At 44.3% G+C, this 24,631-nt stretch overlaps 1 protein-coding gene across 1 annotated transcript; it reads right to left on the reverse strand.

Annotated features, from left to right (window-relative positions):
• Window positions 1–217: 217 nt before the first annotated feature.
• DAPL1 (death associated protein like 1) lies at window positions 218–22,313 on the reverse strand. The gene is made up of 4 exons (XM_002712148.5): window positions 22,160–22,313; window positions 11,603–11,690; window positions 9,160–9,220; window positions 218–497 (listed from the first exon to the last, which is right to left on the reverse strand). The coding sequence occupies exons 1-4, from the start codon at window positions 22,215–22,217 to the stop codon at window positions 381–383; spliced, it is 324 nt and encodes a 107-aa protein (XP_002712194.3). The 5' UTR covers window positions 22,218–22,313; the 3' UTR covers window positions 218–380.
• Between the last annotated feature and the right edge of the window lie 2,318 nt (window positions 22,314–24,631).

The raw sequence follows: 24,631 nt of genomic DNA on the forward strand, positions 1-24,631 counted from the left end.
TTGAGAAGATTCACTTTTGTGTTTATTGGCCTTTGCACAGGTCAGTGTACCCAGTCTAACCCATGCCCTTGATGAGAACTCAAGTGTCAAGGGGCAGGCCACTGATCTAGGGAGGTGGAGTGGGTCAGCCAGGTGGGCTGAATCTCCACTTTTCTCCAGAATGTGAGTAGCAGTGCATCCTGACCTGCACCAAAAAGAGGCACAGGAACATGCTGGATTTGCAGTTTTGGGTGCTTTATTATCTAAAGTCAAAAGGGAGCATACAAAAGCTGTTTTATTTACCAAGCAAGTGCACCAGGCCTATGGGAAGTGTTGATCCTTTTTCTAAGCCGTCAGATGCTGCAGGCAGTCAGCCAGACGGCTGGGTTTTACGTGCTGGCTTAACATTTCCGAGGCTGCTGAATAATGTAGATCCTTTTCAGCGGAGCGACCTTCTCCAGAGCAGGTGTGGGTTTTTGATGTGCCGTGTGCACTGTTGCCGGAAATTTATGGTTGAGCTAGAGGTGAAAAGGGAAGGAAAACTAAGCACATTTGAATCTTTTTGGTCATGAAATATTAAAGCAGTAGAAAGCAAGCCAGTTGGTCAGGGGAATTCACAATTTTGTTTATTTCTTTCATAATACTTTTTTCCATATCATTCCAGACCCATTGGAGTATATGTTAATCTGGGTTTCCCCACACTCACAAGACATGATATATAAAGAAATATATGTAATATATGAAGAGGTTTCTAAATGTTAATAGAAAATATACATTTTTAATTTCATTTTATGATGAACTTTTTGAAGCCCCCTCATATATATGCATTTAGACACATGTTTTGAAGTGAAATTCTATTTTTTTTAAGTTTTAAAAATTTATTTAACAGGCAGAGTGACAGAGAGAAGAAACAGAGAGAGACAGCAAGATCTTCTATTTGCTGGCTCACTCTCCAAATAGATACAATTGCCAGGGCTGGAAATGGCATCCGAGTTTCCCACATGTGTGGCAGGGCCCAAGCACTTGGGCCATCCTCTACTGCTTTCCCAGGTGCATTAGCAGGAAGCTGGATCGGAAGTGGAGCAGCCGGGACTCGAACTGGACTCTTTGATATGGGATGCCAGTGTTCTAAGTGGACGCTTAACCCAATGTGCTACAGCACTGTTACTTGAAGTGCTATTTTAAATAGAAAAGGTTCATTACACTGATATCTGCATCATTCTTTTGTAACATTAGCAGTCATTCTGGCACTAGTATTCATATGTAGGTCAATGTTTTCTAAGAAGTCTGTGAACATGGGAGATGCTATCAGTTATCCAAAGATCAGAATTTTAAAACTTCTGAAAAAGTTAGGAAAAGTTAGGTTTGGTTACTAGGTTGAAGCTTATGAAACTGCTATTTTTTTGTAGGCCAAAAATGGTGTGCTATTGGTCATTCCATACGATTCAGTCCAACTAGGCTGGTGAAAAGTGGACTGAGAAATGATTCCAAGCTTTAGGTTACTGAAGTCCTCATTACTCATCTCCATAGAAGACATCTATGGGGAAACAGGCTTAATGAAATTGAGGCTTTTTGACAGTAAGAGGAATTTCCTATGGTGCCAAGAGAATTTAAGAGGGAACAGACTCTCAGTGCTGCTGGGCACCTCGCACAGTTTTCCTGGGAGAACAATTTGGACCCAGTGACCTTTTGTGCCCACTCCAGTTTTTGGTCTCCAAGCCCATCAATGCAACACACAGCTACCCAAGCCCACCCTGCTCCCCTCCCTAAGCCAGCAGAGCCTTGGCTCAGTAGGAATTCAACTGATCACTGTTGAACTTAGATACTGCTGCCTTGACAAATTAAATAGAAAGGGAGGTGAAGTGTTCATGACCCAAGCACCACATTGCTTGTGATTTGTTTGGGCCTTTCTCAGACAGGGAAAACCTATGTGCCTTACGTCTCTTCTCAGATGACTTTGCCCACGCTTCAAGCACACAGCAGTTCCTTTCATTTGCAATCTGACTCCAAAAAGTCTTTTCTTCTTGATCTTAAAAAATTAAAAGCACTAGAAAAACATAAGCTGAAATGTGTACAACGGTTATCACTAGCAGATAGATTATAGGCTATTCCTAGTCTTTGTATTTGCCTTAATTAATTGTAATTTTCTATTTTTTTTCTTTTGCCATGAGTGGGCATCAGTTATATAAGTCACGGATGATCTCTGCCAACATCCTAGTAGAACCAAAGAGAAATTGGTGAGCTATTGGCCATACACATTGTTTTAGAGTCTTAAAAAGAGCTGGTGGCTTTTCTTTTTGTCACATCAATTATCATCAGAGCACACGATGTGTGCTTTACAACGTGGTAAGGGCAGCATTTTGTTTGGTTTTCCTTTTAACATGAGAGCCAGGAGGAGACTGAAGACGTCACTGACTTGAGTAGTTTGCTTTTATTTATTTATTTATTTATTTATTTTTTTTACAGGCAGAGTGGACAGTGAGAGAGAGAGACAGAGAGAAAGGTCTTCCTTTGCCGTTGGTTCACCCTCCAATGGCCGCCGCGGCTGGCGCGCTGCAGCCGGCACACCGCGCTGATCCGATGGCAGGAGCCAGGAGCCAGGTGCTTTTCCTGGTCTCCCATGGGGTGCAGGGCCCAAGCACCTGGGCCATCCTCCACTGCACTCCCTGGCCACAGCAGAGGGCTGGCCTGGAAGAGGGGCAACCGGGACAGAATCCGGCGCCCCGACCGGGACTAGAACCCGGTGTGCCGGCGCCGCTAGGCGGAGGATTAGCCTAGTGAGCCGCGGCGCTGGCCTGCTTTTATTCTTTAGTCTCATCTCAAACAGATGGATTCTTTACTTCAGGTTAGCTTTCAATCACATTCAAGAGATTATAGGTAGGAAGAACAATTGGCAAGTTACTTAAGGTCAGCTGTAAAGAAGGGATGAGGAAGAAAACAACTAATAACTCTGATGTAACTGAAATCTGGGCAGTTAGCCAGGGTGAGGTGGGGCAGGGTGACAAGTTGGGACTGGAAGAGGGAAAGCCACGCTGACTGCTGCTGTCAAGGTGTGAGTGATGCTGGGTGGAGGCAGGATGGAAGAGGGGAGGGAGAACAACGTATTAGAGCACACGGCTGAATTTAGCGCTGACTTGGGATTTGATCCTCTTAGGTGATTGCCATAATTTAAGGGTTATTTTTTGGGGGGGCATCATTTAAAAAAAAACTGTGATAAAATATGCATAGCATGAAGTTTACCACTTCAGCCATTTCTTAATTTATAGTTCAATGGCATTAAGTAATTCACATTGTTGTGCAACCAACATTACTCTGTCTCCAAGACTTTATCATCCCGAAAAGAAACTTTGTGCCTATTAAACAGTAACTGCCCATCTTATCTTCACCTGTCCCTCACAACTTTCTACTTTATTTAAAATTTTAATTTTTAAAATTTATTTATTTCACTTTATTTGAAAGGCAGACACAGAGAGAGAGAGAGAGAGAGGGAAAGCTTCTGTCCTCTGGTTCACTGCGCAAATGCGCTGAACAGTCAGCAACAGACCAGGCTAATGCCAGGAGCCTGGATTGCATGCAGGTCTCTCATGAGGGTGGCAGGGACCCAAGCACGGAGGCCGTCACCTGCTGGTGTGTATTAGCAGGAGGCAGAATCAGAAGTGCAGGAGCTGGGACTTAAACCAGGCACTCTGATATGGCGTGTGGTGTCCTCATGCCAAACACCTGCCCCGCAGCTTTCTACTTTCTGTCTCTGGGAATCTAACTCTTCTCGGTAGCTCGTGCATGTGGAACCATGCAACATCTGTCTTTTTGTGTCTGGCTTCTGTCACTTGGCATAATGTCTTCATAGTTCAACCATGCTATACTGTGTGTCAGAATTTCCTTCCTTTGGACGCTGAAAGACATTTCCGCGAATGCAGGCGTCACATTTTGTCTATCCATTCATCCAGCCATGGGCACCTCGGAGGTTATCTCTACCTTTTGGCTGTTGTGGCTGATGTTGCTATGAGCACTGGTGAATAAATGCCCGTTTGAATTCCTATTTTCAGTTCTTTTGGGTGTATCTTCAGAAGTGGAAATGCTGGATCATATGGCAATTCTGTATTTAATCTTCTGAAGACTCACCATATTGCTTCCAGAGCGATAGCACTATTTTACATTCCCATCAATATGCCCAGGGTTAGGGGTGTGCACTTAACTCAGGCTCTAAAGAGCTGCTCAACTGTTTCTCGTGAGGGCAAGGCCTGAGGTCACAATGCCAGTGAGACCGAGGCAGCCTCTGTGGCCTGTTGGCTCTATGTGAAATAGGGTGGAAATGTCTGTGGGACAGGGGCAGGCAACAACATCAGTAAGACTGAGAAGAAAGTAGAAATAATATTCCGGCAAAGATAATAATAGCCTTAGAGAACCTACCCATAATTGTTAGGCTGCATGCGTACAGGTTGTGTAGGGGCAGTAGCAGAGGTTTATAGCAACCCTTGAAAACATGATGATAGGAGGGTCATGTTCTCTCCCATATCTCCCCATGACCCTTAATCAGGAAAATCCTGAAATAGAAGGTCTTGGGCTTGTGGGTGGAAATGTATAAAGCGCCTCCATCCAAACTGATGAAATCTGTAAACAAAATGCTAACCCCTCAATGTAGGATTTCTTTGCTGTGGCTGTCATAAAGGGGGAGAGGAAGATTTGTTCAAGCCTGAACCAGAAAAAGGTAGAAAGAGCTTTCCCAGAGCACAACCTAAAACCAGTCGGCTGTTTTACTCTGGCATCTTAACTTCAGGGAAGCTCTTGAATTTTCATCATCCATCTTTGTAAAATGATAGTATTTGTAGAAAGCCATGTGCTTCTTGTCCGGTTTATTAGGGTAAAAGAACCTAGGCTACCCCACACAGGAAGAACTGAGGGCTAGTAGGGGTGTAAAGAAGGATTCTGCCTGGCTGTGGTGCCAGCACAGGAGTAACATCAAACTTGAACGGCAGATCAGTAGAAGCTCCCATGCTGAGAATTCACCTTGATTGTGGATAGCTGTGACCTCAGAATCTATATTTTTGGTTTCATAGAAAAAGCGTAGGAAATGTGATACAGATCTCTGTGACTGGAGCTGTGAAAGAAATTCTAGAAGCAAGAAAATCAGAGCCAGGTTTTGTGTTAGGACTTGAAGTTAGTGTTAGCAGACTGGCAGCCCTTCCATTCATCTTTCCAGGGTGTTAGCTTCCAATACGAAGGTTGGCACTTAAATTTCCACACCCTGTTAAGCAAAGTGCTTAAAACAAAACATGCAGCTCGTGTCAATGAAATTCAAGGGTACTCCTGCAGTGATGAGAAGCCTCCTTGAATTTGCAGATGCCTTGGAGAGCTTTCTCTGCCCCAGGATCTCATCGCACATACATCTCAGCGACTTTGGCCATGGTGACCCAAAATCTGGCAACTTGAAAAAGTGGCCCAACTCTTGGCAAACTTCAACATTCTGCATCCTGCCACACCATAACCCAACTCCATGACGAGTGTTTTACCTGGAAACGTCTAGATTGAGAAGCTGCACAACTATTGCCCAATTTCCCTCTCATGACTGCCCAGAGAATTAATATCTTTGGCAGTATAATTCTCTTTCACTCCCTTAAATTTTTTTCCTAAGTAAATGAGCAACCATAAATCTCAGCAGAGTTACGTGACATCCAAAGGGTCAGACCACTTCTAAATTATAGGTGAGCTTTGACCTAAGGCCAGGTCTCCCAGATTTTTAGCCTATAGAGCTATCAGGTTACCTGCCTTTTCTACACAAGTATCATGCTGTGTGTCCCATCTCTGGGCAACATTAATTCTCTCAATATTTATGGTTTGGAGAGATGGAGAAGGGATAACTGGAGAGGGAAGGAGGGAAGGAGAAATGGAATGAAGAATCTTTGTGGGGCTGGTGCTGTGGCATAGCAGGTAAAGCCGCCGCCTGCAGTGTCAGCATCCCATATGGACACCGGTTTGAGTCCCAGCTGCTCCACTTCCGATCCAGCTCTCTGCTATGGCCTGGGAATGCAGTAGAAAATGGCCCAAGTCCTTGGGCCCCTGTACCCACGTAGGGGAGACCCAGAAGAAGCTCTTGGCTCCTGGCTTCGGATTGGCGCAGCTCCAGCTGTTGCGGCCAGTTGGGGAGTGAACCAGAGGATGGAAGACCTCTCTCTCTCTCTCTTTTTCTGTGTAATTCTGCCTTTCAAATAAATAAATAAATCTTTTTAAAAAAATTACCTGGACAATGAAATTAAAAGGTTATTTATAAAAAAAAAATCTTTGTGGAGGGAGGAGATGGGGCATAGTGGTGGGGAGGGATTTTAGGCTGTTTCCTATTTAGATTTATAAAATACCAATTCCTTTGGGATTTCTTCTCAATTTCCCAATTTTAAACCCCAGAGTGGTTTTAAAAGGATGTTTACTATTTTTCATCTACTTGAAAGGCAGGATGATGGTGGGGGGAGAGAGGAAGAGAGAGAAAGAGAGAGAGAGAGAACCATCCTGCACCCAATGGTTCACTTCTAAAATGCCCACAACAGCCAGGGGTGGGCTTGGCTGAAGTCAGGAGCCTGGAACTTCATTTAGGTCTCCCACATGGGCAGCAGGGGCCCAAGCACTTGAGCCATCACCTGCTGTCTCCCAGGATGCATCAGCAGGGAGCTGGATGGGAAAGCAGAGGTGCTGGGACTAGAACCAGCGCTCCAATATGAGATGTGGTATCCCAAGCAGTGGCTTAACCTGTTTGTGCCACAACTTGCTCCCCTAGGTTTGCTTAAAAATGGGGGTATTCAGAGAGGAATAGCACACAGAGAGAAATTGCCTGCCATGACTGAATGGTTGATGTGAACTTAGACTCCTAAGTGTGTGAGAAGTATGAGAAGTAACATGGGTTCTGGTGGCTGGCTGTAACTGCAGCTGAGGGTATCAACGAATGTCAACAAGTACAGTGGAAATGACCTTCCCTTCTGCTGCTGCGTTTCTCCTGACCGATTGTACATCTTTAAATCTCCATGACAATATATACTGTGGTGGGACTCACTGCAATGCAGTGCAAATTTATCAAAAGATTCCTATCTCTGTATCTCTTAAATATCTGTTTTTAATCAGCCTAATCATTTACGCAACATCTTCAAAACAAACTTTTCAAAATGAAACTACAATAAAACTGATCCTGTTTAGTAAGCTGCTTTATGAACTTTGAGAAATGCATTGCCTGTGACTACTACCACAAACCAAGACCCAGAACCGGTCCAACATCCCCTAAACTTCTCCCCGTCCCACTGCGGTCACCCCCTCCTCCCGCCCCACAGCTCCTGATGATCACAGACCTCAGCAGACCTCCAACCCAGCTGACCTCTGGGAGGAAATCCTGCTAAGCTGCAAGGTAAATATTGATCAGGACGCTTTCTCTTTGCTGTAGGGAAACATACGGATCCCACCAACCTCCCTGTTTCAGGTGGTCACGCCTGTAATCTTGGAGCTTCTTTTTGTTGCCGGCTATTGCTCTTTGCCTGGGATTCCAAGTGATGGAGGATGCACATGTGGGAGTAGAAGTTGACACACACTGCAGACTAACTGCCCTGGGTACCGTCCAAGTATCCTAGAACTTCATTTCACTCTCACAACCCTCCTGTGAAGCAGATACTATTAATCATATGCCAAGGTACAGAGGAGGAAAGAAAGCACGGAAAAATGAAGAGACTTGCCCAAGGACACACAGTGGGTGAGTGACAGCAGAGGAACTGGGTTGTCTGCGGTTGCTGCCTGAACCTGTTGTGACCAGAGATCTCTAAAGTCTTAGCCACAGCCCTTCTCCAGGAAACCCTGAGCTGAGCGTTACAAGTTTGGTAGTTTATTTATTTTAGGCACCGTGGTTGTTGCGGGTTGGATATGGTTTGTCCTCAGGGGTTCACACGGTGGAAGCTCGGTCCCCGGTGTGGCCGGGGTGTGGGTCCCTTAGAAGGTGGGGACTGGTGAGCCTCCTGCCCACCATGTGATGTCATCTAGCTGGAGGTCCACACCAGACCCAGACAGGAAGTGGTGACACCACAGGACAGCTGCACAGTTTCTACTCTAATCTTTTCCAAAGGCTCAGCTGCTGCTCCTCAGTGCCTGATTTGGGCAGCAGTAGCAAGTCTTTCTTCTGTGGAGGATGCCTAGCCCTGATCTGCAGTAAGTGTGGGAATAGCAGAAAGAGAGGTTCTTTATTACCTTGAACATGATGGACAGTCAGCCCTTGGTATCCAGGGAGACTGGTTCTAGCCCCCCTTCCCCCACTCCAGATACCAAAATCCTCAGATGCCCAAGTGCCTTATGTGAAAAGACAGCTGGTACACACCCTTGTGTATACCTTAAATCATCTCCAGATTACTTATAATACTCAATGCTATGTAGATAGTTATTACTCCACATTGTTTAGGAAATTATGACAAGATAAAAAGTCTGTACATATTCTGTGCAGATGCAACTTCTTTTTCCCATCCAAAATTGCAAAATTCAGAACCCACAGACATGAAGGGCTTATGGCACCTGCTCCTAGAAGCAGAATAAGACCCTTCACTTAGGTTCCTTACAAACCTTTAGGTATTCAATCTAAAAACCCCACTGTCTGCCAGGAAAGAATTTCTGAGTTTTTTGAGAAGAAATTCAGGATACGGAGGTAAAAATAGCACTGGTCAACTATCCTCCTAAACAGCCCTACTGGGTAAACCCGGCTGGTGCTCTGCCTTTCGCTAGTTCTACACCATGCAACCCTCGACTGCCCACCCTCAACTCAACTATTTCCTTACAGGAAGCCCGAGGTGGTGAGGAAGGCCAAAAACTTCTGACTTCCCAACACACAAGCTGCCTTTCATAAACATGCCAACATTTCTGAGAAATATCCGGGGTGGCCGGGAGAGTTCTGTGAATTCAGCGGCGTGGGTGTTACTTGATTCCCGGTCTTATTCTAGAAATGACTTATGAAAAGGACTCTTCTGGCATTTGGGAAAAACAGCTTTTCTCACCCAGACCACTTTGCACTCCTTTGCCCAAAACAGGTTAATTCACAAGGGCACCCAGCTTCCAGTTTGCAAGGAATCCCAGCAGTCTTCTGCTTGTCCCCCATGTGGCCTGCCCCCCCCAACCCCCCGGATGGATACGGGGCAGCTGTGAGGTCCCCCAGCCTCACCTATGGCTCACCTTGTCCAGAGTGTCATTCAGCACATCCAGCGTCTGTATTTTGGCAGCATTTGCAATGGCACTGTGAGGATAAAAAGAAAATCCAGAGAGAATTTTAACACTTTCCCCTCTATGAAGACTAAAGGCTTTATATAGAGGGCTGTCTCCCTGGCTTTTAAGCTTTCACTGCAGGAACATCTAAAAGACAAAAATTCTACCCACATGCTACAACAAGCTTTGTAAGCCAAGTTATTATTATGATAGCTTTGAAACATTTCATTGACGTATGAGTATAATAAATATAGAGAAAATGCACACACGGAGTGCCTGGAAATTTTGGATTCAAGGAGAATGTGAATTGTCCATGACTCTTTTGAAGCTCCCGTGTGTTCTAAGTGTACAGCTGGGTGAATATTCACAAAACTGAAACACCAGTCAAGCTGGCTGTCCTTATGGAGACCCACAACCTTGACGTACAGCTCCACGCCTTGGTTCTGACTGGTTTTGTGCTCATGAAATGAATCATCCACGTGTACTCTTTTGTGAAAGGCCTCTTTCTCTCAGGCCAAATTATTTTGTAGGAGAGTTTCAATCAGGCCTGAATATGCAGTACAATATCTTGAGCGTGGGGATTTTTTTTTCTGGATGGTAGATGTTATTAGGAGATGGATATAGGTTGATAATGCTTAGGAATTTATTTTTATGATACAATATATATTTCAAATGCATCCTCCTGAATAAGTTCCTAAGAAGATGCAAAGAGAGGTGCTGTCCCTGAACTTGAGGCACTCCTATACCCTGTCCCCTGCACATGTCAGGGACAGAGGTGGATTTGCAGTGGAGGGAGTAAGGCTTAAGCCTCAAACTCTTTCCAAGGCCCTGGTTATTTTTGTAATTTTGATTCTTTTTCTTTCAAAGAACCCTCAAATCTTATAAACTTCATGCCCCCATGGAACCTGTATCTGTCCCTGGTAATTACAGCAAGAGAAAGCTACCTGTAGCAGTCCAATTCCAATGTTTTAATGACTATTAGAAAACAGTAGGGTTTTAAAGAAGGGTCTAGTCTCCACTTGACCACTCTGTGGCCAGCTTCTCCACCAGCATTATTTGGCAGATGTGAAAATTAGTGGTAAGGCCCCATGCCTGAGGTACAGAGCAAGGCAGATGTTGCCTGGTGGCTGTCTACTAGGAGTCAGTTCCAAGACAAGCTTCTTCGGCTCCTGACTGTTGGCCTGGGCATTTGGGTCAGGGTCACAATAAACAGGGCCTATGCACTGGGCAGGTTGGAGAAACAGAAGAGGCTCTCAAAATTAACCAGTTTGCCATTCACCAACCGTTTGCCGTCCCAGAGTGCATTCACTATTCTAGGAACTGTCCTTGGGGCTGGGCCAGGAGATGAAGAACCCATGACCCCCACGCGTGAGGGTGCACACATTGGCTTTCAGCATTGTGAATGTTATTTTCTAGTATCAGAAGAAGCAAAAGACTGACTGCCAGTGGGTCAGACCAGCATTTCAACCTAAAGCAAGGGGAGCAAGGGACTTGAAATGTTCCAAATACTCCTTCCCAGAAATCGGGAAGAAAACTTTAAATGATGTTTAAAATTTTTATATGAAAGAGTCAAAGACATTTCATAGCCCGTTTCTCACCACATTCTCTCTTTGAAAGTGGTGCTATTAAAATCCTAAGGAGGTGCCTGGAGCATCCTCTCTAATCGACTCCTTTTGAATCGTTCACCCACTGATCTACAGAAACATCCTAAAATTAATAGTCTCTGCAGCACCCCGTCACGCTACTCCGAGGAAACAGCTCCGCGTGCTTCTTCTGGAAATGCACTTGCTTTCCTTAGCCAACACTTAGAGTGGTTGGACAGTTTCTGAACTGGACCCAGCCCGAAGCTCTCTGCTTAGTTCTGGGACTTGCACAGTATGTCAAGGTCACGGAGAAAGGAGTGGGGAGAAACCAGCCTCAGTACCTGTGTGCCTCCGGCTATGCCAAATATAGTGGCCATTAGCTTTCTAAGTGATTGAGGGATGAATTTAAAACAAAAAAGAAAAAGGAATTTATTTTTAATTCAGGAGATTTACTTCAGCAGAAAGCATATTACAAAAACAGGGCCAGCCCAGGGATAATATTTTAAAGGCTGATCTGAAAATAGGCTACAGGGATGTGTGTCAGCTTGGGATGTATTGAGAACTGTGCCTTTTAAGTAGGAGGCAGCTGCGCCGGCCACAGAGAGGAGGAGGATGGTGGGGGTGGGGTAGTGATGGTGGTCCAGAGAGAGGCTACAAGATGGTAGGCACCCACCTCTCCCAGACCCCCCAAATCATCACCAGCCTTGACCCCCACACCACCCTGGCCAACTGCCTCCAAATGCAGAGGAAGTCTTGCTTGTCCTAAATTAACCTCTGGAACCCACATCATTCAAAACTCCTTGACAAAGAAGAAACCAAGCAACGCCTACCTTGTCTTCTCTAATCCGGATTTTTTGCTTTGTCTCTCCAAGACTCCAGTGTCTTGTTTTTTGGAAATTCGCTTTCCTCCAGCCTTCACTATAAACAAAGGGGCATCAACACGGAAGTTAGAACGCCAGCGAGGGCTTACTCTCTTACTCAAAGTAGGAATTCATATTTGAAAAAGTTTTCAGCATTATATATTTAAAGATCTAAACTTTTATCCAAAACAGTACAATAAAAAGAGAAAAATACTATTTCAAGCAAATAAGGTGGGGATGGAGGGAGGGCTGAGGTCTGTTTGTTTATGCTGGGAGAGCAAGCAGCAGGTTAGGCCTTGGACTGGGGGGGTAGGGAGGGAATAGCAACATACTCCCTTAGGCATTTCACTGGGAAACATTTTCTTGTTGTAATCGAACCAATTACATTCTTCAGGATAGCAGCCCACAATCACAATGTGACCTTCTGTTTTCCCACAAGATTAAAGCTTTTGCATGACTTGCATTCTTTTTTTCCAACCAAAGCTTTCCAAAGCCAGATACTGAGAAGTGAGCAGAAGTCAGGGTGTGCAGTGATAAGAGGCGTTTAATTCAACAGAGGGGCTTCTGATTCCAGCAGGTACCCACCTTCCACCCCAGCCCCCAACCTCCCGTGTTGGTGGAGCGCAGATACTCTACTGAGTAATTAAACTGCATTAATAATCCTGCCATTCAAGAGATCAATTAGTGTTAATTAGGCTACAGATGACCTAACAGCAATTCAAGTGTTTAGGAATGTCAGATGAAATCAACTTTTGAAAAGGAACAGCCTATTTCAGACTGCAGTCAAAGCAAATACTTTTTCTTGTTCCCAGGAAATTTGCACGTCTAAAATCAGACAAGCTCAAAAGAGGAAGAGCTAAACGGACATTGACTTGTTTGAACCTGTTAATTCTTTTTGTGGAAATGGCAAATTGGCAATTTTCTAAAATAGTTTCCAATACAGTGAAAAATAAAGAAACCAGCTCCATTTCCAGGTAAAGAAAACTAGTTCTGTATCTCATCATCCCCATATCTTGTGAGTTGACTTCATTTTTGTTTTGCAAAAATGATTTATGTTTTGGTTATGTAATACTTGCACAAGGCACACTACTCAAAAGTATAAAAAGGTACGTAATCTCCCGCCTACCATTATTTCTTCAGCTCACAGATCACCTCTCTACATACTACTAATGTCACAAGTTTCCTATGTCTTAATCTGCAGACATTCCATGCATAAAACTATATTTTCTATATATAGGCTTTAATACATAGGATGGCAGGCAGCATAAGATACTCATTATTCTGCATATCTGAAAAAATTTTATTTATGTCATTAGAAAAGGAGAGAGGAAAAAAAGGGAGAGAAATCTTCGATCTGGTTCATCACCCAAATGTTTGTAATAGCCTGGACTGGGCCTCCCATGTGGAATTCCATCTGGGTTTCCCATGTGGGTGGCAAGGACGCAAGTACTTGAGCCATCATCTACTTCCTCCCAGGGTGTGTATTAGCAGGAAGCTAGATTGGAAGCAGAGGAGTAGGAACTTGAACCAGGCACTCTGATTTGACATGCAGGCATCACAAGGCATCTTAACTACAGTGTCAGATGCCATGCCTATATCTTGTTTTCTTTTTTTTTTTTGTTCTTTAACCATGTATTTCAGAAAGTTCCATATCTATATCTAAACTATATCTATATCTATATTTTAACATCTGCTTTGAAATTTTATTATATGAACATTCTCTGTTTGCTTAACCAGTTCCTTAATAATGGACATTTCATGTGTTTCTAATCCATTGCTATCAAAAATAATGCTGCAGTAAATACCCCCTTTATACACATAATTTTGCACACATACAAATACATTCATTGAATACATTCTGAGAAGTGATCTTGTGCTTAGGAGGTGCATTTGGAATTTTGTGAAATCTTCCTGGATCTCCCTTTGCATGGTTAGCACTGGTTTACAGTCTCAGCAGGCACCATGGCAGGGATTGTTCTCACACCCCCCTGGCAACAACATGAGCTACAGAATGTTTGATTGTGTCAACCAATAAGTTAGGAAATAAAGATGTTTGATTGCTCAATTTGCATTTCTCATTAATGGATGAAAAAGCGTTTTAGAGTCTTTTTTATGAACTGTTCAATTTTTTTTTTGTTTTTTTTTTCCCCACTGGATTGCTAGTTTAAAAAATTAATTTATAATTAATTATTTTTATTTACTTCAAAGGCAGCAAGACAGGGACAAATTTGCCCATCTGCTGGTTCACTCCTTAAATATTTGCAACAACCAGTGCTGGCTCAAACCGAAGCTAGGAGCCAGAAATCTCAATGCAGGTCTCCCTTGTGGGTGGCAGGGACTTAAGTACTTGAGCCATCACGTGCTGCTTCCTAGGGTATACACTAGCAAGAATCTGGAATCAGATGCAGAGCCAGGACTTGAATCTGAGCACTCAAACATGGGCTGTGAGTCCCAAGTAGCATCAGGAGTACTTAAGTACTCCTGTGCAAACACTTGCCTCTAAAACTTGTTTATAGTAGCTGTTTGTGAGATGTCTTGCAAATAGAAAATATTTTATTGTATCAATAACTAGCTTTATTTTATTGAAGACTTAAAATATTATTTGAGAGGCACAGAGAAGGTCACTTCCCTAGTTTATTCTTCAGATACCAGCAAGGGCCAGGGCTAAACTAGGTTGAAGCTGGGAACCAGAAACTCAATCCACATCTCCTTGTAGGTGCAGGGACCTAACTACTTGATCCAGTGCCTCCCAGGCTCTGCATTGGCTGGAAGTTGGAGTCAGGAATCAGAAATGGGAATTGAACCTAAGCACTGTGATGCAGAATGTGGTGTCTTAACTTTTAAGCTAAATACCTGCTCCTATTAATGATGCTTTTGCTATGGTGAAACCCATTTGAACTTTTCTTTTTATTTAATTAATTAATTAATTAATTTATTTTTTGACAGGCAGAGTGGACAGTGAGAGAGAGAGACAGAGAGAAAGGTCTTCCTTTTTCCATTGGTTCACCCCTCAATGGCTGCCATGGCCGGCGCGCTGCGGCCGGTGCACAGGGCTGATCTGAAGCCAGGAGCCAGGTGCTTCTCCTGGTCTCCCATTCGGTGCAGGGCCCAAGCACTTGGGCCATCCTCCACTGCACTCCCTGGCCACAGCAGAGAGCTGGACTGGAAGAGGAGCAACCCGGACAGAATCCGGTGCCCTGACCGGGACTAGAACCCGGGGTGCCGGCGCTGCAGGCAGAGGATTAGCCTATTGAGCCGCGGCACCGGTCCTTGAACTTTTCAATGTCTTATGGGTTTTGTGTCATCAAGGAAATCTAATTTTTATAACATAATTCCACATTTTCTTTTGGAAATTTTATAGTTTCATTTTGTACAATCTTTGATTATGTATTTAAATCTTTGATCCTATTAGAATGCATACTGTATAAACTATGGGAAATTATGCAAGATTCTTTTCAGATGATTGCAATTATATTGAAAACTCTGTATTTTGTCTATTGATTCAAAATGCTTGGGCTGGTGTTGAGGCATAGCAGGTAAAGCTGCCAACTGGGATGCCAAGATCCCATATGGGTGCTGGTTCATGTCCTGGCTGCTCTACCTCCTATCCAGCTCCCTAGTAATGGCCTGGGAAAAGCAACAAAAGATGACTGGGTATCTGGGTCCCTGCTACCTATGTGGGAGACCCAGGTGATGTGCCTGGCTCCTGGCTTTGGCCTTGCTCAATACAGGGGAGTGAATCAGCAGATGGAAGATCTTTTTCTCTGTCTCTCCCTCTCCCTCTGTATCTCTGACTTTCAAAATAAATAAATAAAATCTTTAAAAGTGCTATTTTTATTATACACTAAATTCCTGTATATTTTTACATGTGTGCTTATAAATGCATATATAATTATGCCAACATACACAAGTACGTTTGTCCTTTTTAGACTTCCATTTTATTCCCCTAATTTGATTGCTCCTGTGTCATTACAATACCATTTCAATTATTATGGCATTATGCTTTAGTATCTGGCAAAATTAGTCTTTCTTTGCATAATTTTACAAGCTATTCTTATTTATTTTTGTACCTGAACTTTAGAAAGAGCCAACTTTAAATGTATACAGTTTCTTTTAAAAAGTATTTATTCTTTTATTTATTTGAAAGAGTTAGAGAAAAGGGAGAGAGACAGAAACCTTTCATCCACAAGTTTACTCCCCAAATGGCTGCAACAGCCAGGACAGAGCCAGGCCAAAGCCAGAAGCCAGGAGCTTCATCTAGGTCTCCTATATGGTGGCAGGGTTCCAAACCTTGGACCTTCCTCTGCTGCTTTTCCCAGACCATTAGCAGGGAGCTGGATTGGAAGTGGAGCAGCTGGGACATGAACCAGCACCCATAAGGGAAGCCAGCATCACAGGCAGTGGATTTACCTGCTACACCACAAGGTCAGCCCCTAAATATACAGACTTTTTAAAGAAAAAAATTCGTATCATCATGTTTCTGTGGCTTTCTATTCATTAACATGGATTCTTTTCCATTGTTCACATCTTTTTGGGTTACTGATTTTTTTGGGTTACTGACTGATCCGAAGCCAGGAGCCAGGAGCTTCTTTCGGGTCTTCCATTCAGGTGCAGGGTCCTAGGGAATTGGACCATCTTCTACTGCTTTCCCAGGCCATAGCAGAGAGCTGGATCGGAAGTGGAGCAGCCAGGACTCGAACCGGCACCCATATGGGATGCCGGCACTGCAGGTGGCGGCTTTACCAGCTACGCCACAGCGCCGGCCCCCAGATTATTATTTTTTAAAAAGATTTGTTTATTTATTTATTTGAAAGGCAGAATGACAAAGATAGAGAGTAAGAGAGAGAGAGAGAGAAATAACTTCCTTCAGGGGTTTATACCCCTCTCCCGTACCCCCACTAGTGGCCTAAACAACCAGGCCTGGCAAGACTGAAGCAAGGAGGCAGGAACTCCATCTCGGTCTCCCACATGGGTAGCAGGGACCCAAGTACTCGGGCCATCATCTGCTGCCTTCCCAGGTGCATTAGCAGGAAGCTAGATCAGAAGTAGAGTAGCTGGAACTCCCCAGCTTTTCAGGGAGAAAGAGGTCTTTCTTTTGCCATTGGTTCACCCTCCAATGGCCGCTGCGCTGTGGCCGGCGCACCGTGCGTATCCAAAGGCAGGAGCCAGGAGCCAGGTGCTTCTCCTGGTCTCCCATGGGGTGCAGGGCCCAAGGACTTGGGCCATCCTCCACTGCACTCCTGGGCCACAGCAGAGAGCTGGCCTGGAAGAGGGGTAACCGGGACAGAATCTGGTGCCCCGACTGGGACTAGAACCCGGTGTGCCGGCACCACTAGGCGGAGGATTAGCCTAGTGAGCCGCGGCGCCGGTCCTTGTTATTGTTTTAATGCTACTGATTTTTCCCCAGGCCATACTGAATTCTCTTATTGCTTATAATAGTCTTTTGGTACATTCTCCTGGGTTTTTCAGGTAAACAAGTTATATAACCTGAGACAAATATATTTCCTTCTCTAGAACAATGCCAAACAGTGGTGATAGTCAACATCTTTGCCTTCTTAATTTTAAGGAATTGCTTTTATTGTTTTCCCATTGCACATAGAGTATACTTTCGTGGCTCTTTGTATATATGTAGTCATATGCCACATAGCAATGTTTTAGTCCATGATGGACTCATTAAACACAATGGTCCCCTAAGTTAAGTTCTTTGCCCTTCGATGTATTAAATGAAAGAAAATAAGTCCACTTATCAAGAACATCTTGGAAGAATTTTGGACAATTGGGTAGAAATTGAACTAATCAATCTTTATTATAAAGTCTTTATTGTGATTTTAATTCTAATCTACTTCCCAGAGAAAATCTACTACTATCTCCCTTTGGAAAGAACGGAGAGCACTTAAGAGAGAAATGAATGCCAAAAGGAATAAATTAAGGAGAACATGGGAGTTCTTCATTCTTAAGAACAAAACAGAGGCATTTATGGGAAAGAATTAAAATCCTCCCCAGAAGATCCCTAATTCTATCCAGCAGCCTTGCAATCCACTGTTTTAGGACTGTGATTTAGGAAGCATTAGGAAAACACACCTTGGATTTCTTTTTTTTTTTTTTTTTTTTTGACAGGCAGAGTGGACAGTGAGAGAGAGAGACAGAGAGAAAGGTCTTCCTTTGCCGTTGGTTCACCCTCCAATGGCCGCTGCGGCCGGCACGCTGTGGCCGGCGCACCGTGCGTATCCAAAGGCAGGAGCCAGGAGCCAGGTGCTTCTCCTGGTCTCCCATGGGGTGCAGGGCCCAAGGACTTGGGCCATCCTCCACTGCACTCCTGGGCCACAGCAGAGAGCTGGCCTGGAAGAGGGGTAACCGGGACAGAATCTGGCGCCCCAACCGGGACTAGAACCCGGTGTGCCGGCGCCGCAAGGCGGAGGATTAGCCCACACCTTGGATTTCTAAAACATAGTTCTTGTTCCAAATTTGTTCTGTAAGCAGTCTCTCTTGGTCATCTATGTGTAGCAGAAAGAAGCAGAAGTTAGTATATCCATTGTATGAATGGATGCACTGCGAATTTGATGAAGACTCTCACTACACTGGGGTAGCTGAGCCAGATGGAATCAGGTTGTGGGAGCGTCACCTGCAGAGCTCTGCTGGGAGCACCTGTCCATTGCTCTCCCAGAATCTAGATGAACCATCATTTACAATGTAGCACAACCAAGTTCTTGCCTGTTTTGTTTATGCCAGAGAAGTCAAACTCAAGAGAACTTTTCAAGGTGTCATTCTATCCAGATGAACCCATTTAAATTTGCAAATATTTACGTAATTCCATGTTTGGAATTGTATTACCTCTGGAACCCTTATAGAAAGACCAAGTGAATTGAGTAAAAGGAAAACATAAACTAACATTTTAACAGGCCCTGGAGTACAAGTATTAGGTAAGACTTTAAGTCCTTTCAATAAATACAATGAATAAGAGTCAGAAAATATAAGCGAGAAATGTTCTTTTGGATAATTTCATCGGAAACCCTAATATATGTGAGGAAAATGAAGCTTTGCTTTCCTGTCTCTGAATAAGTTATACTGTTGTGGTTTATAACTTAAAAATAGACTTTTAAGTTTAGAATTCTAATAATTTTCCAGTTAATATTTCTTAGACGTTTTGCAGTTTTTGTTGGAGAGTAGTTAAGATACAGTCAAACCTACTAGGAAAACTAGACTTCTGTCAGTGATCCATGGAGAATGATGTGAAAGTGGAAAGACACGGAAGTCTAAGTAAACTCTGGCTTGCTTAGACTTCTAGAGGAAGGTTTTAATGAAAAGTCTAGACATTTGCAAAGGCCTTTGCATTCACAGTTGATTTATCAGGAAATGTTACTTTATTGTATTTTTACAATTTTCATGTATTTGTGAAAGGTGGAGGGACGAGAGAGAGAGAGCTCTCCCACTCTGCTGCTCCACTCCCCAAATGCATGCAACAGCTGGGTGTGGGGCAGGCCAAAGCCAGGAGTGGGAGCTCAACCCGAATCAACTAAGTAAATGGCAGAGACCCGAGTAATTGAACCTTCACCTCCTGCTGAACAGGAGCAGGCAGCGCGTTGGAGCAAGAGGCCCACAGCCCTCAGCAATAGGCTGGCGTGGTTCCCCAGTCCCAGTGTCGCTGCCCCCTGGCTGAGTGGATTTCGGCAAGTCCCTCGAGCTCACCGGGTCTCATTTTGCCCCACTGTGAAGCATCGCCCTTCTGTAGGGTTCTGCTACATCTAGAAGTTTCTGTCCAGGTGCACAGTCAGCATTAAGCATTAAGCTGTCGTCTCAGCCATCAAACCTCATCTCTACCAAGGACTTGAGGCAGTGGGTCTCACGACCCCTCCTTTGCCCCGTCAGTTGACTTGGGCCAATGGAATTGACAGAATCAAGTTTCTGGTAATTTTGTTTATCTGTTTTTAATAACATTGACTCTTACGCAGATATGGTGGTTGTCCGTTTTCCAAGTTAGTTTGACACCTGGGGATGCCTTTCTCACCAAACTTTCCTCTCTTTAGTGAGCCAGAAAACTTTTCTTTCTAGGGGTTCAGGTGTGACCCCCTGCAGGTATAATTCATGGGACTTACACTAAATTAAAAAGTGCAAAGGATGTAGAAAATCTCATTAACTGCTGCTTTTCTTTTCTTTCTATTCATTGTGCATTTGGCTTCTCAGGATCGCCTTCTACTCATACATTTTTGATCTTGTGGTTCATGTATTGAGGTTCTTGTGAAGCTAAGAGCAAGGCAAATCAAAAAAAAAAAAAAAAAAAAAAAAAAAGCAGAAAATTCAAAGCTGTGCTTCCTAGAGCCCTGGCTCCTTCATGTCTGGTATAGTCTTGCTTCACAGCATAAATGTACAACCAGGGCTAAGTGAGGTGAAATATATTATATTAATATACATAAAAGAAAACCCAGTAAGAGCACTCCACATGCAGGTGGGAGGAGTTCCGGCTGGCTGCCTTCTGAGTGGTTTCATTTTTAACCGGGAAGGGGCGGGCGTGAGCATCTTTTCCACGCAGGTTCCTTCTGTTCTGCCTGCTGCAGTCGGGCCTAACGCAGCTGGACTATCAGGGATGTCTGAAAACTGGGGAGAATAATTTCTGCTGACAGTAACTTGATTTCCTAGACCTTCATTTTATGGGGTCAACATTGATGTGCCAGGACACTTTACGTAGGCCAGCTCTTTTAATCATCACAACAACAGACTGATGTCAGATTGCTGTTATTCATTATACCCTGTTACAGAGATGAGAACACTGAAGCTCAGAGTTGTGGAATTAACTCAGGGTTCGAACTCAGGTCTGCCCCGTTTCGCAAGGCCACGGTGCACGTTCCCATCGTATTACATCAGCTTTCCACTTTCAGGGACCTGTATTTTGCTTATAAAAGCCAGCTGAAGATTTAATAGAATTTTGGCACCTAATTATTTCTGTTCCATAAATAAAGTTTTGCACCATCACAAACTGATTCAGATTTCAAATATGTAGCAAGACAAGCTGAAGGGTGAGGCTTCTTTGTTCTCCGCGCTCAGTGGGGAGGCAAAAGTCTGCCTTCATCTCCATTCTAATTATCCAAAACCTCTTATCTGCAGTGTCACAGTTCATAATAATTAATTGTCATGCCAGAGGCATTGTGACATGCTTGATGGAGCCGTGGTGAGCTATGTACACAGAGTAATTAGCAACCATTAGTGGCAGGGACAGAAAGTTCCTGGTGGTTTCATTCAGACTTCCATTTGGTTAAGTTATCTCTGTGTTCTTTGGGCAGAAAAGTCTTTTAGCAAATCGGGCTTTAGCTGGAGCATTTTAGGAAAGATTGGTGTGGAAGTGGCGGGAAGAGAATCACGCTCTTTTTCACGGTGTCTTTATCCACCTAATAGGCTTCTCTTCTAGGAATCTGCGTATGTCAGCATAGTTCCTGGCCATTAGTTAGCATCATTAACGTTAAATATTGATAATGTTAAATATGGCTAAACCCAACTGCAAATATAAAATGTCACAGGCATGCCAAAGGGAACAGGACACGGTGTCTACAATGGGACATGCAGGCTTCGCACAGATTCTGACTCTTTCTCACCTGGGCTGCCCACCAGAAAGTAACCAAAAGGGTTGACTTGCTGCTTCGTCAAGGCTGTGTCTCCATCACCCTCTGCAGCAAACAGGGTGCAAATAACCTGGGCTTGGAAGCGCCGCAGAATGACCCCACACCGACTACATTTTGTAAATACAGAAAGGCAAGAGTAAAGCGGCCAAACTTTTCAGGTTTTTTTCTTAAGGAAAAAAGAAGGAAGGCAGAATGAAAGAACATAAAACTGACTAAAAATAAGCCTGTCTGCCTTCGCCAATCTACATGAACATATGGTTAAGTACAATAAAAGGAATTTCCATATTTCAGAGTTGATATAAATAGTATAAATTATTAAGAAACTGCAGGTGCTTTGCCAAACACCTTCGTACCTAACTTTTCCAGTCAGTTCCCCTGCTCCTTGTCTCTGTATCAAAAAGCGCTTCTCAGCTTGTTGACAGGCAGTGTCCCTGCTAACACTGCGCAAGCGCAGAGCCTGGGGCAGGCGGGGGACTGGCGCTCGCTGTCGGGGCAAAAGCTCCTTAGGTGAGGAGTGAGGTCATGTACAGGCATCTTGGGCAGACTGAGATTAACAGCTGGCGAAACTCTAGGGAGGAAGGTTTCCAGGGTAGTAAATCATCTGCCTGGTAGGCTTGTATCGCTGCCAGCCCACAGCCCCGAAGGGAAGGGGGTCACCTCCCTCCTCATCTCTCCTCAGAACTACCCGGATCCCTTCTACCTATTTGTGTAGGGTTTAGTTCAGCTGAGACCTGACGAATCTATAGGTGGCTTTACGCACAAGCTAAAAAGCATCAGATGTAGGAGGAATTCAGGTTGCATGAAATTAAGCATGGGCCGGGATGCTGCTGTTGGAGACACTGCAGCAGCTGTTTGCAGGGTGGAGGGGCTGCAGCAGCTGTTTGCAGGACAGGGGTGGATGTGGGGGGCAGCCTACCTGCAGGAGGATGCCCCCCTTTCAGCGGCGAGAGCAGGACTTGCACTTCGGTTGCCATAGTGTGTGCCAATGCGGCGCTGGTGCTCTGGAGGCTGGGTGCCAGCTGTGGCTGCCCCACCGCACCCTGGCTTTTTATGGGGAGGGGGGCGGGGCCCCTTAAGGGCATTGCTGAGCAGCAACAGGGCTGGTCAACCAGCTCTCTGGGAACCTTCACGTCCTTGGTAAGTTTTCTCTTACAAGAAAACTTTCTTTTTCTCTTCACTGGGAAGGCAGGGTTGATGCCGCAGGAGACGGGAAGCTCGTTCATAGGAGGAAGGGCAGTGGTGGAGTTCGGTGGAATTCTTTTTCTCTCCCAGTGTTCATTGCTCAGGTATTTATGTTTACTTAGAGGATCTTTGTCATACACTAGGTGACAAGGAGGGCAAGGAAAGATCTGTGCTTCAAGATGTCTGCGGTCTTTCTGGAGATACAATCATTGACAAAGTGCTAAGTCTTTGTCCCAGGCTTTGTAATTAAAGGCATTGATCTAAGAAGATACCTGAGATGTGAACAGAAGGTTCTGTGCAAGGATAGTCACCATTCTGGTGTAGTTGTTTCTCTTTTTTTTTTTTTTTTTTTAAGTATTGATGGATACCAACATAAACATCCCAAGATACAGAGGAATAAATATACAGCCATGAGAGTACTATGTAGTACACATCACAAACCATATTTTCAAATAATACTTAAGGATGTGAAATATTAATGAAAAGGTGGTGAAGGAGTAGGGTGGGTGTTTAGCCTAGCGGCTGAGATGCCTATATCTCATATTGGAATGCCTGGGTTTGGTACCTAGTTTCAGATCCTGATTCCAGCTTCCTGTCAGTGCAGATAAGAGGGGGCAGTGGAGATGGCTCAAGTAATTGGGTTGCTGCTGCTCATGTGGGAGACCTGGACTGAGTTCCCAGCTCCTGGCTTCTCTCTGCCCAGTCTTGGCCATTGTGGGCATTAGGGGAATGAATCAGTGGATGGCAGCTTTCTCTCTCTTGCCCTGTCTCTCTTTGTCTCTGCCTCTCAAATAAATAAAAATTTAAAAAAGAAAAAAGTACAATTTTAAACCTAGACATTATTATAGATTCTGTGCCAATCAAAATTTAGCATATGGCAGATACTTAGCAATCTTTCTTTGTTCTTCAATATGATTGAAAACTTCTGCTCTTCAAAAAACACTGTTAAGAAAATGAAGACAAGCCGCAAACAGGCATAAAATATGTACGGACTACACTGACGATGCAGCAGTGACATCTAGAATAAGGAATTCGTACAACTCAATGAGAAAGCAGACAACCCAATTAAAAATCTGGCAGAAGATTTGACTTAAATTTGTGTCACTGCAACAAAATACTCAAGGCAACTACCTTCATAAAGATGAAAGGTTTATTGAGCTCATGGTCTGGGAAGTTCAAATCCAAAGTTCAAATCTCACTGGAGCAGCCTCTGGTAAGAGTACAGATGATGGGCATGTACTGGAGCAAGTGTTCACATCTGAATCAGGAAGCAGGGAGAGTGTGGACCCATACTTAGGGTTTTATAACAGTGCTGTCATTAGAACTCAAGAGGGTCACATCAGAACTACCTAACAAGGGCACGCCCCCCCCCCAAAGACCTAAGAACTTCCCACTAAACTCCATCTCCTAAATATTGCACCACCTCCCAATAGCACCACTTTCAGTACCAAGCCTTTTTTTTTTTTTTTTTTTTTTTTTTTGACAGGCAGAGTGGACAGTGAGAGAGAGAGACAGAGAGAAAGGTCTTCCTTTTGCCGTTGGTTCACCCTCCAATGGCCGCCGCTGCAGCCGGCGCACTGCGCTGATCCTGGCAGGAGCCAGGAGCCAGGTGCTTTTCCTGGTCTCCCATGGGGTGCAGGGCCCAAGCACCTGGGCCATCCTCCACTGCACTCCCTGGCCATAGCAGAGAGCTGGCCTGGAAGAGGGGCGACCGGGACAGAATCCGGCGCCCCAACCGGGACTAGAACCCGGTGTGCCGGCGCCGCAAGGTGGAGGATTAGCCTATTGAGCCACGGCGCCGGCCCAGTACCAAGCCTTTAATACATGGGCATTTATGGGACTGGCAGCACCTAAACCATAGCAAGATTCAAGCAATACTTTACAAAGTAGGGATACTGAGAGTAGCAATGACATAAACACATGCACAACATCATTGATCATTAGGAAAATGCAAATTAAAACTACAGTGAAATATGGCCTAAGTATTAGAAAACCTCCAAAAAAAAAAAGGAAATACAGAATGCTGGTAGACATTTGGCTTAGTGATTAAGGTGCCGCTTTGTAAGCTTGTATCTCATATTGTAGTTTCTGGATTCAAATTCTAGCTCTACCTTTCATTCTAGCTTGTGCAAATGTGTACCTTGGGAGGCAGCAGGTGATGGCTCAAGTACTTGGGTCTCTGCTACCCACATGGGAGACCCGGACT

Source organism: Oryctolagus cuniculus, chromosome 3 (genome assembly GCF_051225735.1).
Source record: "Oryctolagus cuniculus isolate XC-2025 breed Fujian yellow rabbit chromosome 3, ASM5122573v1, whole genome shotgun sequence".
NCBI lineage: Eukaryota > Metazoa > Chordata > Mammalia > Lagomorpha > Leporidae > Oryctolagus > Oryctolagus cuniculus.

Coding starts and splice junctions, on each gene's coding strand:
- DAPL1 (XM_002712148.5), bottom strand. CDS start 22,217: ATGGCAACCGAAGTGCAAGTCCTGCTCTCGCCGCTGAAAGGGGGGCAT. Junction 11,691..22,159: donor AGGGGGGCATCCTCCTGCAG/GTAGGCTGCCCC, acceptor CTTTGTTTATAG/TGAAGGCTGGAGGAAAGCGA. Junction 9,221..11,602: donor TCCGGATTAGAGAAGACAAG/GTAGGCGTTGCT, acceptor TTATCCTCACAG/TGCCATTGCAAATGCTGCCA.